The sequence below is a fragment of the Myotis myotis genome, unplaced genomic scaffold, assembly GCF_014108235.1.
Source record: "Myotis myotis isolate mMyoMyo1 unplaced genomic scaffold, mMyoMyo1.p scaffold_m19_p_5, whole genome shotgun sequence".
NCBI classification, from domain to species: Eukaryota; Metazoa; Chordata; class Mammalia; order Chiroptera; family Vespertilionidae; genus Myotis; species Myotis myotis.
The window spans coordinates 91,234,226-91,249,446 of record NW_023416357.1 but is presented as its reverse complement, the minus strand read 5'-3'; the positions used below and the strand labels follow the sequence as shown (position 1 = coordinate 91,249,446).

General features: G+C 44.8%; 1 protein-coding gene across 1 annotated transcript in view; it reads left to right on the top strand.

The window, feature by feature from the left end:
* The first annotated feature begins 238 nt into the window (after positions 1 to 238).
* BMERB1 (bMERB domain containing 1) overlaps positions 239 to 15,221 on the top strand; it is a 94,067-nt gene continuing 79,084 nt past the window's right edge. The window contains exon 1 of the mRNA XM_036308002.1: positions 239 to 550. Coding sequence (XP_036163895.1) covers positions 445 to 550 — 106 coding nt within the window. The 5' untranslated portion in view covers positions 239 to 444. The remainder of the gene's footprint in view (positions 551 to 15,221) is intronic.

Sequence of the window (15,221 nt, the reverse complement as noted above, 5' to 3'; positions counted from 1 at the left end):
ACTCCCCACAAAGATGGATCCATCGCCCACAGATAGAGACGCGCTCACAAATCCCACTCAAAACCTAGCAGCCCGCTGACATATCAGCAGCTACACGCAGTGCCAGCCCCATGCGAAACATCGCCATGGGCTCCAGTAGGGGCAGGGGCCCTGTTCTGGGTTGGTCCTATTTTAGTTGTTTTTGTTGTTCTCCTTAGAGTTATCATCTCCCCCTTTTCTCTCTACCCAGCCCCCCAGGCCTCCATGGCGCATGCGCCCTGCATCCCTTCCCCTCCTGGGTACCAGTCAGCGTTCCCAGGCCCTCGCGGCCGGCGGAAGAGATGGATCAGCGTCACGAGCGCCCGGCCCCTTAAAACGCTGCTGGCTGGAGCCGCCTCCCTCCCAGCAGCCCGCGGCAGGGATGGAGTAAGGGGAGACCCATCGACCTGTCCACGGGGATAAGCGATGGAACTAAAGCAATCCTTATCTATCCATCTGGAAGCTGAGAAGCCTCTGAGGCGCTATGGAGCGGTGGAGGAGACGGCGTGGAAAGCGGAGGGACTGAGGAGAAGTGAGTACTTCCGACGAAGGAGGGTGCATCTGGGGATCCGTGCCCTGTAGCCAGTGGTCTCGGGACGCGGGCACCGTAGGGAGCGGACCCAGGGAAGCGCCCCCGCAGCGGGGCTTTCAGCGCAGGGAGGGATGCGCCGCTCTGCTACGCGCTCTCCCAGGAACAAAAGGGGACTCTCTGGGCTGGGCTGCACCTAGAGGCTCGGGAAATCGCCAGGCAGCCAGCGGAGAGCCTGCGGTGGACTCGGGAGCCCCGGATCTGTAAGCTCTCAGCTCGTCCTAGAAAGTAGGGTCTTTCCCACAGCTGAGCGTGGAGAGTCTGTTCTCCGCCCGGGGTGCGCTAGGACGCTGGGGCCGTTGGACCGTCCTGGAAAGCGCCCACGTCCCTCGAGAGGGGGGAGTGTCCTCTGGGTTTCCGCGGTGCCTTTCTCCCGGCACGAGGTTCAGGGCACACCTGGAATGCCCAGCGTTCCTTCCCCGCCTTCTCCTGGGTTCCGGGTGCGAAGAAAGGGGCTAGACTAGAGGGAGGTTAACCCTGTGCACACTCTCTCCTTCCTTCCTCGACTCAAAGTCTTCGCTTTGGGCACAATCCTAGAAGGTAGCTCAGAAACCGACTTACTGTGTTTGCTCGTTCTCTCCATGGTATTTAGGGGTCAACAACATTTCCAAATAAAACAAGGAATTTTTGCTTTTAATTAATAGGATGCAATAGTTGAATGAAACTCCTGCCCTCAAAGTATAGAGGCAGCCGCAGGGACCCCGGGGTCACCAGCCCTCCCTGCAAACCCAGGGCGCTTTCTAGTGCCCCTGCCCTTGCCCTGCCTGCTCTAGACCGTGCCTCCTGCTGGGCGGGGAAAGGCCCTCTCCTCCTCCTCAAGGACCCTCAGCTTCCTGCCTTCACAGTGAGTGACCCTGCTCAGCACCAATCTCAGAGCTATGTTGGACCCAACTATTGTGAGTGTGCTCTTTTCCTGCCTTCACCCGGTAGAAGCGTGTGTGTGTGTGTGTGTGTGTGTGTGTGTGTGTGTGTGTGCTTTCTTCATGCCTGTAATGACAAATTCAGAAAATCTTCCTGGAATGGCTCAGTTGTATTCTGGTTCTCGCGGGTTCAAGTTGAAATAACAATCAATTGTCTTAGTTTTGCATCTGGAATACATAGTGCTCCCAACCTCCTTTTAAAATATTGGTCTTTCCTCCTGTTTCATTCTTTCAAATGCCTTTGGCTTTGGTACTTTGGCATAACAGTAGGGCTGAGGGTCTCTGCTTCCTGCAAGTTCAAAAATAATACCCATAATGGTGTCTTTTAGTGGTGGATTGTCATGCTCCTGTGGAATAACTTTAAATGCACCATCTCCTTCTATCTCCACCACAACCTCCCGAGGTGGCTCCCTTCTTTAGATGGGAAAACTAGAGCTTGCTAGGTGATGTGACTGAAGTGGCAGAGCCAGGGTTTGAACCCCAGTTTGGACCCCGTGACCCCCTTCTGCTTTCAACATGAAGGTTTAGTACTTGCATGTTTTCGGGAAGCTTTCTAAATCTACTGAGAGTCCCAGAATACATTCAGTCATGTTATAAGTGTATGGCAGTCCTGTTGGTCTCTGGAGTTCACAGTGGCCTTGAAAGAATCTGCAGCCTGGCTGGTGTGGCTCAGTGGTTGAGTGTCGACCTCTGAACTGGTTAGATTCCCAGTCAAGGCGCATGCCAGAGTTGTGGGCTCAATCCCCAATAGGGGGCATGCAGGAGGCAGCTAATCAATGATTCTCATCACTGGCCTCTCTCTCTCTCCCTCCTCTCTGAAATCAACAATAGTAATAAAAATGAATGTGCAGAATAGGAGCTATATTCAAATAAGCCCTGGGTTTGAATGCTGGCTCTGTCCCTTGCTGGCTATGTGATGACTTTGGCATGTTCCTAAGCCTCACTCTGCCTCCATTCTCTGAAATGGAGATAATAAGTTACCTACCTTATAGCTTAATTGTGAATATTCAATAAGATAAGGTATGCAGAGCTCAAGCTAAGTGCTCAATACATATTTGCTGCTTTGATTATTTCATTACTTCATCTGTAGAAGGAACCTGCTTTTATCCTTTTGCGAGGAATTACATAAAGCAACAACACCCTGGACCAAAACTCCAATGCTGGTCAGTTTCCTAATGTTCCCTAATAAATCCCTCCTTAATATTCTCACCATTATATTAGGAAAATTTTCAAGCATATAGAAAAATTGCTGTGCATATCCAATGTATAGCATTTGAGCTCCTGGCATTTTTGTACTTCCATGTCTTAGGCTGCCAGTTATTAAAAAGCCTGGCAGAAAGGCTTTTATCTTCTCAGTTCCAAACCATGGAAGACTCTGACTCTTGTTTTCCATTCAGATGCAAGACCACAGTGTCTGATCCACTTTTGTGTGGACCCCCAAATCTGCTTTTTTTCTTGTTGTTTATTCAGACTTGAAATCTTCTTAAAGCTCTGACCTAGAGTCCCGCTTTTAAATTCTAAGTCTGGGATTACCTTGAGCATGTTTTGATCTCTAAAGTCTTGTCTACAGCTTGGCATTGTTTGATTAAAGTGGCTTTAGAACTCCCTCTCCATTCCCAAGGGATCTATGGATCCATCCCATAACTTCTGAGGCCTCCATTTATTTATTAATGAGGTGTGAAAATTAGTACTATTGACTTTCTGGCATACAATTGTCAAACCAATGTTGCAATGCATGAAATGCTGGTGAAAAAGAGAGGCCCATTAAAAAGAAGACAGGCTCAATTTAACTTCTACCCATATTTAATTATCTTATGTTGAACACTGAGTTTGTGTTACTTAAAAATAATTGAAAAGGGTGAAAATAGTCTAGAACTGGTAATTTTTAATTAAGGTTGTATTAACTGCTATGTTTAATGTTAACTATAGTTTTTAGAATAGAAAAAAGGTATGTTAGAGTGGCAAAAAATGGGTGTTTTGAAATCAGGCAAAATGGCTTCAAATCAGCTCTAACACTTTGCTGCCTTGTCATCCTGGGAAAATTGCTGAGCCTCTCTGTGCATCAGTTACCTCCTCTGTCAAATGGAAATATGTTGGTTCGAAACCTTGGGAGCTTTTTGGGTGAAATCTGAAACTGGCCCCAGCATATGAGGGCAAGGAGAGGCTGAACACAAAAGCAGACCACTCCAGATTGGTAGGAGCCAGGGATAGTAAGCCAGACAAATTACCTACAAGTCTTGGTTGCCACAAGACTAGTAGATCTTTGCACCCCAAACCAGAATCTTAAAGTTTATATAGCAGCCTTAATGGGGTTCAGTCACATATGCTGTCCAAATGGTCCCAACAACATCTTATTCTTTCAAGGCTACATCCTTGGAATAGCTTTCACTATGGGAATAATGAGCAGAGTACACATTCCAAGGACAGGGGAGGGCATGAGGAGCCTCCAAATGCCCCTATCCAGCTCAAGGGTCTATAGGCAGTGACCTCTCAATGATCCTTTCCAATAGGATACTACTAATAATGATCACTTTGGGCTATTGGGAGGAGTAAATAAGATCTATAATAATCTATAATAATAAAAGCATAATATGCTAATTCGACCGAACATCCTTCCAGACGTCCTTCCAGACGAAACCGGGACTGCAAGGGAAGCCCGGGTCCTGGATGCCAGAGAAAAGCCGGTGCCGGCAGCCGGGGGAAGGAAGGCCTACTCTTGCATGAATTTTGTGCATCGGGCCTCTAGTAATGTATATAATGCATTTAGCACCGTGCCTCGCACACTGTAAGCACTCAATCAATGCTGACTGGTTGTTATAACAGGACATAAGTGGATGGTGCCCAATAACATTGGAAGAGATTATTCCAAGCTTCCTAGTCAGTTTTTCTTGCATTCATTTTTTTTTTTTTTTTTTTTTTGTAAAATCCAGGTAATGATTGTGTATATACCATCTTCCTCCTCATGGGAATGTGTGGGAAATGGCTTTTGAACCCTTGAAAACCACCTGGTATTTTCTCATTTGAGAAAGATATCTAAGCAATTTCTCCCATCTGCCTTTGACCGAATTTTCCCACTAGCAGTGATTTTTTTTTATTCAGTTGGAAAATGTGTAGTGACATTTCAGTGTAGTTATATATATAAAAATATTGCTTTCAACCAACTGTAATTGATTGAGGGAGACACAAAGACAGGATGCCTTTTGACAAAGCACAGAGCTTTTTAGAAGCACAGTTGGTTGGTGGTGGCCATTTCTTGATAGATTTAAATGTGCCTTAAAGGATGATTTCGGACAGGAGAAGTTGGGGGAGGACATTGCATGAGAGGTCACAGCATTGGCAAAAGCAGAAAGGTAAAAAAAAAAAAAAAATGCACTGGGTGTAGGAGATTGGAATAAAGTGGAAAGCTCAAACAGCAATCTTACTATGAGCCCAGGAGAGAACTATTATTTAAAAGTCCATGGTTGTGTCCTGATTTGCAAGCAGATCATTAAATTGGCCAATGCTTCAGGTTTAATAAACAGAGTGGATATGAATTACTGGCAATCTATATAATAGATTTTGGGGAAAGGTTTTATGTTGCTTTCATCTGTTTTGTTAAATATGCTAATTTTATTATTTCAATTTTATTTCATTTTGGCATTATTTTCTTTTTCCTTATTATCCAAGTAGTACATGCCTTTTTATGGAAAAATTCACATTCATCTGAAATATAAAAATAAAAACTGAAAATGACTGTAGTCTGCTCCCCAATCCTCATTTATTCATCCGGTAAATGGTATTGAGTGCCAGGCAGTGTTCTAGGGGCCGAAGATACAGTGTGGAGCAAGATAGACAAGGTTCCTGTCCCGAGGGAGCTTCTTCCCTTCAGGGGAAAGTAGGACCTGGGTTGGGAGTGAAGGTGTCGGATAATCTGTAAGCAAACAAATAATGTAGTTGAGCTAATAACTGCTACATAGAAATTAATAAGGGGTGGGTATTACCTATCCAGTGGTCAGGAAATGCTTCTTTAAGGAGGTGACATTTTGCCAAGTAAATGTCAGGGATCCAGGCAGCAAATACAAAGGCCCTTGATGTGTCACGGGAAGAGCCAGGTGGCCAGGGTGGCTAGAACTAGGGGAGAGAGTGGAGATGAATCAAAGAAGAGCCATACAAGGTAGGGCCTTGTAGGTTGTGGTTTTAAAAAAGTATGCATCTTGCCCGGCCAGCGTGGCTCAGTGGTTGAGCATCAAACTATGAACCAGGAGGTCACGGTTCGATTCTCGGTTGGGGCACAAGCCCAGGTTGTAGGCTCGATCCCCAGTGTGAGGCATGCAGGAGGCAGCTGATCAGTGATTCTCTCTCATCATTGAGGTTTCTATCTCTCTTTCCCTCTGCCTTCCTCTCTGAAATCAATAAAAATATATATATTTTAAAACTATGCATTTTAGCCCTAGCAGGTTTGGCTCAGTAGATAGAGCGTTGGCCTGTGGACCAAAGGGTTCTGGGTTCGATTTTGGTCAAGGGTGCAGTACCTTGGTTGCAGGCTTCTCCCCGGCCCCGGCCCTGCTCAGGCCCTGCTCAGGGCTCATGCAGGAGGCAACCAGTCGATGTGTTTCTCTCACATCAATATTTCTCTCTGTCTTTACCTCTCTTCCGCTCTCCCTAAAAATCAGTGGAAAAATATCCTCTGGTGAGGCTTAACAACAAAAAAGTATGCATTTTATTCTAATTGCGGGAGAAGCTGTTAACGATGGTTAAGCTTGAGACTCGCCTGAGCTGTTTTTGCTTTTAAAAGGTCACGTGGGCTACTGGATGGAGAATAAACCATAGGGAGCAAGTGGTGATCAATATACTTATCCTTCTCTGCAGTCCCTGGTTCCTTTCTAACCAATCCCATTTTGGATAAGTCATAGGCATTTCCTTGAGTGTGAAAGGTGTGATAAGGGGTAAAGGCAGCGTGGGCTGTCTTCTGGGAGACTGAGCATTGGGTTAAGATTTAAGAGATGTATAGTCTCTGCACTGGGCCTGGGTGGACAATTGAGTGTCTAACATTGCAGGAACTATAATAGCAGGAATGTGAAGAGTATGAATACGATAGTGTCTAGTATATCGTTTGAACAAACCCTATTATTTACGTTTCTCCATGTTTGTTCACAACTTTAAGTTTCATTTTTGCAAGCATTTCCTTCTTATGTGTTAATTTGAAGGAAAAATCCATTGTGCCTGCTCTTGGTCTCTGATTAATTATTAAACACTTATTAATAATAATAGCAGTTAATGAGTTTTATGTAAGAGCTTGTGCTTATTAAATTCTCATAACAAGTCTATTAGGTCAACAGAATTCTTATTCTTTTTACATTTGGGGAAACTGAGGCCTAGGGAGGCTAAGAAACATGCCAAAGGTCACAAAGGTCGTAAGTGACAGAGCTGGAGCCTGATCCTAGCCGTCTCAGACTCTAAATGTTCCTAGCCAATGTCCGTTATTCCTGGCACAGTGCGAGATGCCGCAGAGATTAGAGATGAAACAAGACACAGCCCCCACGCTTAAGGAGCTTACATATTTGGGGAGTGTGGGGACACAGATATAGTGAACACCACAATTTACAATCCCAGTAATATGAAACAAACACTGAATGAAGGTACAATTGGGAAATGAGAAAAAGAGATTGGCTCTCTCTGGGGGGCTCCAGTGTGCCAGCAAAGAAGAATGATTGCATTGGTCCTGTGGGCTAAGCAGGGTTTCAATAGGTGAGGAGAGGGGAGGAGGGCATTTCAGGTAAGCTGCCGGCCCCAGGTAGGAAGATGACGATCCTGAAGGCCAGGTCCACATACTAGCTTTTTGTTCCTGTTTATGTCTCCTTAGCTCTTCATCGGGGAACTAGGGGTCTGTCTGGTTCACCACTGTGAACCACCTATTACTTGGGTGAACCTGCAGTTTTAGTGTTGCCTTTCAGAACATCACTCAGCAAGGTCCCCCAAGGATGCTTACCCTGTAGCCCATTCATTCCTTCAATATTCACTCATCCAACATGCTTGGGCCCCTACTATGTGCTAGCCTCAGAAGTACAGAGATGAAGAAGACCCATACCCCACCCTTAAGGAGTCTCTGTAACCAGTCCTCTTTCTGCTGCTTGCCGCTGCCCATTGCTCCCCTGGTTGCAAGTCTCATGGGGTCCCTTAGAGTTTAGGAGATTTGTGTCTGTGGGGGAAGAAGTGACAGAAGCTCCCCCAAGGGTGAAGGGAATGGCACAGGAGTGCTCCCCAGAGGGAGAGCCTGAGCTGGGTCCTTGGTCTTGAGGGTTTTATCTCTTTCAGGCAGGAATCCTAGGGGAGGTCTCAAGGGAAGGTTTCAGCAGAGTATTTGTCAGTTTCCCAGGTGTTCTCTTTCAGGGTCCTGGTCTCTACTGATTGGTCAGCACCAGGGCAGGGGGTAATTTATTAGTCATAGCAGCTGGTCCTGGCATCACCCCCCTGGTTTTGCTGCTTTTCTGGGCTTGGAGCTGAACTATAACTGAGGCCTAGATATTATCTCTAGGGAGGTGCCCTCTGTATCTGGATATAAATTGCTCGTCCAGTTTGTTCAGCTGCCTCAGTGTCCCCATTCTACTTGCCAATGAATTTTCCTAGTTTCTTACTCTCCTAACTCAACAACACCAAAGCAGGAGGTGAGTGCATTTTGGAGCCCAGGGTAAGATCATAGGAGGCTGGATAAAAGAAGGCTCAACTCCCCATTTCCTACAGGGACCAGATTCCTAGAATAGAGTCAGACTTGTTAATAATTATTTTTAAGTTAAATATCTCTATAGACCGGGACCACTAAAGTAGCAAAAACAACAATTCTAAAGGCAGCAGAAGAGAATGATTATAAGAAATAACATGCAGTGAGCACCGCCTGAGTGCCTGATCTGTGCATGTGTCACATACTGGTATGCGTCCTCGAATTTACTCCTTACAAAACACCCTATGATGTAAGGTGAAATGGAGTCATTTATTGCTCTAGTTTACAGATGAGGGAGCTGAGGCTCAGACAGGGTAAGTCAATGTTACACTGCAAATAAGTGGTAGGGCCAGAACTTGAACCCAGCATAGATGACTTAATTCTTCATTTAAAAAAATTTTTTTAAAATTTTAATCCTTATCAGAGGCTATTTTTCCATTGATTTTTAGAGAGAGTGGGAGAGAGAGGGAAAGCGAGAGAAATATTGATGTGAGAGAATGTACCCCAACCAGGGCCCGGGCCAGGGAGGAGCCTGCAACTGAGGGTACGTGCCCTTGACCAGAATCGAACCCAGGACCCTTCGGGCCCACAGGCTGACGCTCTATCCACTGAGCAAAACTGGGTAGGGCAATCCTTTCTTATTTTCTGGGATTCATTGAGGCTGCCATTGATATGGACAGATACAGTCAGTTAGACACTTTCCCATGTTTCTTAGTACTGATTCTGTTCTCTGGCTCATTTATTGCCTTTTCTGTTATAAACACATCTCTTGTAAACTTGAGACTAACATCTTACAACTTCAAAGCACCTTCGGGTGCCACTAGAGTGGGAGCTTGAAGACATTCACAGAAATGCAGCGGGGAGACCCTTTCTGTTTTGAAGAACACTTGTCGCTTCACAGGGAAAGGCCTCCGTTGGGTGATCAAGAAAGAGTTCGTGGACAATAGAGGGCAGGATAGTTTTCCCAAATGGGGGCTGTACCTGCACTTGAACCCTGGCTTTACCATGTATTAGCTGTGTTACCTTGGCTGGTTCCTTAACCTCTCTGAATCCCATCCTTCTTATCTATGAAGTGGAGATAATCATAAGACCTGCCTCACAGGGTAATGAAGACGATTCAGTGAGCTATTGTGCAAAAGCCCTTGCACAGAGCCTGGTGCTCTCAGTAAATAGTGGTGATAGTGTTGATGGTGATGTTGATAGAACAGAACATAAAGTGGGTAGTATTGAAACAACTGTAGAAAGGAGAAGATGAAAGTTCAAATGGGTGCACCAGGCTTGAGAAAAACATGGAAGTGACAATGCGTGTGTGTAGGTTGCTGGAGGTGTGCATGAACTTGGCTGCATTGGAGGAGTGTGAGAAGTATAAGATTGGTTGAGCAGGGTCACTGGATTTGGCAGATTAAAAATGACAGGCTATATGGAGCCTTTGCAGGACAAGGGACAGAGAATAGCATTTTTAGGACGACTTATCTGACAGGGTTTGCAGGCTGGTTGGAAAGGCAGGGGCCTGGTTGGAGGAGGGGTGGGTGGGGGGCGGGGGTAAGAAATCATCTGATCATGAGTTCACATGGCCTGGGTCTAAATCAGTGGCAGTGGTTTGGGAAGAAAGAGCTAATCAGATATCTGGAAGGGATAAAACGTGTTTTATTACAGACAGGGAAGCCAGAGGGTCTTCTAAGTGCAGGCAATGTGCTGGGTGAAAAATAACAGTGTTGTTGGCCTGGGGTTTAAGGAATTTAAATACAACAACATCAGTACTGCCCAATAGGGTTTAAAGAGGTACATGGAGGCCTTGGCCAAATACTAGTAGCTCAGTTGGTTAGAGCGTTGTCCCCGAGTTCGCCTAGGTTTTGGGTTTGATCCCTGGTCAGGGCACATACAAGAGCTAACTAACAATGCATAAATGAGTGGAATGACAAATCTCTCTCTCTTTCTCTCTCTCTCTCTAAAATAAATCAATAAAAAAAGAGGTGCAGGGATTATGGATTTGAGAGAAGTAATAGTAATGACTTCATGCTTGTATAGCACTCTCCACTTTATACTCCTATGTTTTCTAATTTACTCTTTACAAGAAAGGGCAAAGAGCAGGAGTTGTCATGCTCCTTTGGGAGTGGGAAAACAGGTTAAGGGCTCACCCAGGGTAGGTGTAGAGCTGGTAAGGACTGAGCAAGGACACAACAGTCCAGGATGCACCAGACTAGGGCTGACAGGGGTGTGTTTATATAAATAACACACAAACAACAACTGCATCACAAGGTGGTAACAAGTATGTCTGGATTCCCTAAAATCCCAATTAGAAAATGACCACCGTGCCTGACACTAATTATCGTGTTCCTTTTACATTCACAAAGAGGTAAATCTGTGTTGAAGATTTGGTTGATTTTTACCCCTTTACCCCTCATCTACTCCTTTACCCCTCATCTACTCATCCAAAATGTCACCTCCTCATCTACTCATCCATCCCTCTATTCATTCACTCATCCATTCAACACTTATTTACTGATGGGCCAGGTACTGTGCTTAGCTCTTGAGAGTACAGTAGCACTTTGAGTAGATGCATCTAGTCCATGCTTTCAGATGATTTAAGGTCTCCTGGTAAAAATAGAATTACCATATGATCCAGCAACCCCACTTCTGGGTACACATGCAAAGGAAATGAAGAGACAGCTGCACGCCTGTGCTCATTGCGGCATTATTCACAATAGCCAGGATACAGATAAGTGTCCACCAACACGTGAGTGGATAAAGATGTGGGTTGTATCTACAATGGATTATTATCAGCCACGAGAAAGATATGCCATTTGTCATTTGCAACAACATAGATGGACCTCGAGGGCATTGTGCTAAGTGAGATAAGTCAGACAGAGAAAGACACACACTGCGTGGTTATCACTTTTAAGTGCAACCCTCCCCCCAAAAAAGCCAAATTCATAGAAACAGAGAGTAGAAAAGTGGTTGCCAGGGTCGGGAGGATGAGAGAAATAGGGAGAGGTTGGTAAAAAAAAAAAAAAAAGTATAAACTATCAGTTACAAGATGAATAAGGTCTGAGGCTCTCATATAAAATGTGGGGACTATATAGTTGATAGTGCTGCATTGTGTAATTGAAATTGCTCAGAGGGTAGAACATAAATGTTCTCTCACACACAAAAAGGTAAATATAGGAGATGATGAATGTGTTAATTAACCAGAGTGGGGTAAACCTGTCACAATACATATGTCAAATCACCACTGGGTGCACTTTAAATATCTTACAATTTTGTTTGTCAATTACGCCACAATAAAGCTGTGAGGAAAGGTCTTCTGGGAACACCCCCTATTTCCAATGATGTAAAACCAAAGGAGAGGGGATGCCGCTCCTCCCAGTCCTTCAAAAACAGAATGCAGTCAGTTTGCTGACCCTAATGCCCTCTTAGCTACATGATGTCCAGAGATTAATTTGTTTGTTTTGTTACAGGCATGTTTTTGCAGGCCCTTGAGAAGATGAGTCCTAATAGGGTCAAACCAAGCGTTATGGGCTAACCCCAGGGCAATGATTTGATCCTGTCTTCCTGCGAGAGCCATGACCGCAGAAACCCTGTGTCATATTCACGCTCAATGCTGGATGCGCGGTGTCTACCACACTGCCCAGCTCTTAGAAGCCTCTCATTCAATCAATCGTTGCGGAATGGAGCGGCCGTTAATACGCAAAGACGGAGGTGCAAATGACTTAATTGTGTTTTGTAAACCTTTGAAATCAACTAATTGAAAACTAAATGTGGTTAGTTGGAGTCTTGGTCTCAATCGCCTGCCCATCTCCTGGTTTAGATGGTTTATTCCTGATGCTTAGCATTAGCAATCTTGCTTCGTGGGAAGGGCTGGAGAATTTCAGGTCAGATACAGAGCAAGGGGAACAGATGCCATTATTGCAAACTGGCGGTGCTCTGAGAATGCTGTGTAGGCTGGGCTAGTGCTTTCCCTGTACCATATCTCTTTGATTCCTAGATGTCAGCAAAGGTGGGGCACACCATTCACAGTCAGTCACACCTTTCTGGGACAACAGAAACAAAACAACAGCATGGCCGCGTTAAATGTACTGGTCCATTAAAAGGCCTTTTAATTTCATGCAGAGAACAGAGTCATCTTAGATGCTGCTGGTGGAACTGTTGAGTGTTCCAGCCTTTTGGGAAAGCAATTAGATAACATCTATTAAAATTTAAAGTACTCATATGCTTTGACCCAGCAGTCTGACTCCTGGGACTATATCCAACAGAAATGAAAACACCAGCATACAAGGAAACGTGCAAAAATAAAATAAAAATTAAAAACTGTGACACAAAGTGAAGACCTATCAGTAGAAGAATGGTTGAATAAATTATTCTTAATCCATTGTGAAATGTTATGGAGCCATTACAAAGGAATAAATTAGAATAATAACAGTAGTCTTCGAGGTATTACTGAGGGGGAAAATGAGATCCAGGAAAATGTATGTAACAGGATCTCATTTTTGTAAAAAAAATTTCTGTCTGTCTGTCTATCTCCAGTACATATACAATAGATGCATCTGTGTGTGTGTGTGTGTGTGTGTGTGTGTGTGTGTGTGTAAATCCCGGGGCAGAGAGATAAAAATCTCGTCTCATTAATCAATAGAAAAGGGATTTGAATCTAGGACAGTCTGGTTAAAAAGTCAATTTCCTTCCCTCTGTGGTTATTTGTAAGCTTCCAACTACATTAAATTTCATTGGTATTCTATATCTTTAATTTTTTTAAATCCTCACCCGAGGATATGTTTACTGATTTTAGAGAGAGAGAAAGGAAGGGAAACATCGATGTGAGAGAGAAACATTGATCAGTTGCCTCCTGTATGCACCCTGACCAGGGATTGACCCACAACCTAGGTATGTGCCCTGACTGGGGAATGAAACCTGCAACCTTTTTGGCGTACAGGATGCCGCTCCAACCAACTGAGCCACCCGGCCAGCATGGTATCCCACATCTTTAAGAGGGAAAGGTATCTGAAATAGTTCGTGGGCCCTATTTTAAAGATCTGGGTGGTCACAGTGCTGCCCATTCTCCTCCTGACCTTCTCTCATTGTAGTTTCTACCTGCCAGCTCTCACCTGGTGGTCCCCAGGGCTGAAGAATGAAACAATTCCCTCTCAATAATCCTGGTCTCAGAGATACATTTGGAAAGTAGGCAACAATGAGCAAAGGAAGGGACAAACCAGTTTTTCCTTAACTCAATGTTTTTCTCCCTGTGTTTATACCCTTGTCTTAGGCTGTTTGACCTAAGACTGGATGGCTTATAAACCACAGGAATTTCTTTCTCACAGTCCTGGGACTGGAAATCCAGAATTAAGGTGTCAGCAGATTCAGTGTCTGGTGAAGGCTTCCTAGTTCATGGACCGTCTATAAGGGCACTAATCCCATTTATGAGGGCTCCACCCACATGACCTAGTCACCTCCCAAAGGCCCCACCTCCTAGTACCATCACATTGGGGATTAGTTTTTTGTTTTTTTTAAAATATATTTTATTGATTTTTTACAGAGAGGAAGGGAGAGAGATAGAGAGTCAGAAACATCGATGAGAGAGAAACATCGACCAGCCGCCTCCTGCACATCCCCCACCGGGGATGTGCCCGCAACCCAGGTACATGCCCTTGACTGGAATCGAACCTGGGACCTTTCAGTCCGCAGGCCGACGCTCTATCCACTGAGCCAAACCGGTTTTGGCAAGGGGATTAGTTTTTAATGTACCAATTTGGGGACAAGAAACATAAAAGTTTAGTCTATAGTACCCTCCTCAGTCCAGGAAGGAATTAAGAGAGCTGAAAGCTGGAGATTTGCCCACTCCCTATGCCAGGGGTGAAATGCTTTTAGTAGGTGGCTCTTAAAAGTGGCTATCATTTTGATAAGGAACCATCTTGGTTCCTTAAATTGTTTCCATCTTGGTTCCATTTGGTTCTTCCACACCCGGCAGGCCAGGTGAGACCACTCTACCTGCCCCCTGTTTGCTGTGCTGTGTTAATGCCAGAGACCTGCTACCCACCCCGCCAGGATCCATCCATCTTCATCTTGTCCAAACAGACATAGGGAGGGTGTCCCCAGAGCACATCTTGGTGATTACAACCAGTGCAAATGACATCCGACATCCAGAACAGCAGCCGGCAGGGGCCCAGTGGTGTGGCTGAGTTCCAGAAGCTGAGAGGTCCACTTTCCTAGGGATCAGTTCCGCCTTACAGCAGCGCTTTATTTCTCATACTAGAGGCCCCATGCACAAAATTCGTGCAAGAGTAGGCCTCAGCCCTCGCACCCCTGGCTTCATCTGGAAGGTCGTCTGGAAGGTCATCCGGATGGTCGTTCCGCTGTTCTGCTGTTCGGTCAATTTGCATATTATGCTTTTATTATTATAGATGCTTACCCAAAGCCAGGAGGAGGTTAGCTTTATATGTTTTTCTTCTCTACTGAGATTTTTTTTTTTTTTTAGGTAAAATTAATGACCAAAAAATTAACCCTTAACCATTTTAAAGTATGCAATTCAGTGGCATTTAGTACCTTCACAGTGTGCAACCATCACCTCTACCTAATTCCAAAGTATTTCTTCATCCCAGAAGGAAACCACATACCCATTAAGTAGTCCCTCCCCATGCACCCCTTCCCCAGACCCTGGCAGCTACTGCTTTTGTCTCTATGGATTTACCCATTCTAGATGTTTCATGTAAATGAAATGATATAATATGTGATCTTTTGTGTCTGGCTGCTTTCACTTAGCCTAATGTTTTTGTGGTTCACCAATGTTGTAGCATGTATCAGTACTTCATCCCTTTTTTAAAAAATAGATTTTTAATAATTTTAGAGAGGAAGGAAGAGGGAGAAAGAGATAGAAACATCGATGAGAGATCAATCATTGATCAACTGCCTCCTGCACGCCCCCTACTGGGGTAACCCAGGCATGTGCACCTGAACAGAATTGAACCCAGAACCCTTCACCTATCCACGGAGCCAAACTGGCTAGAGC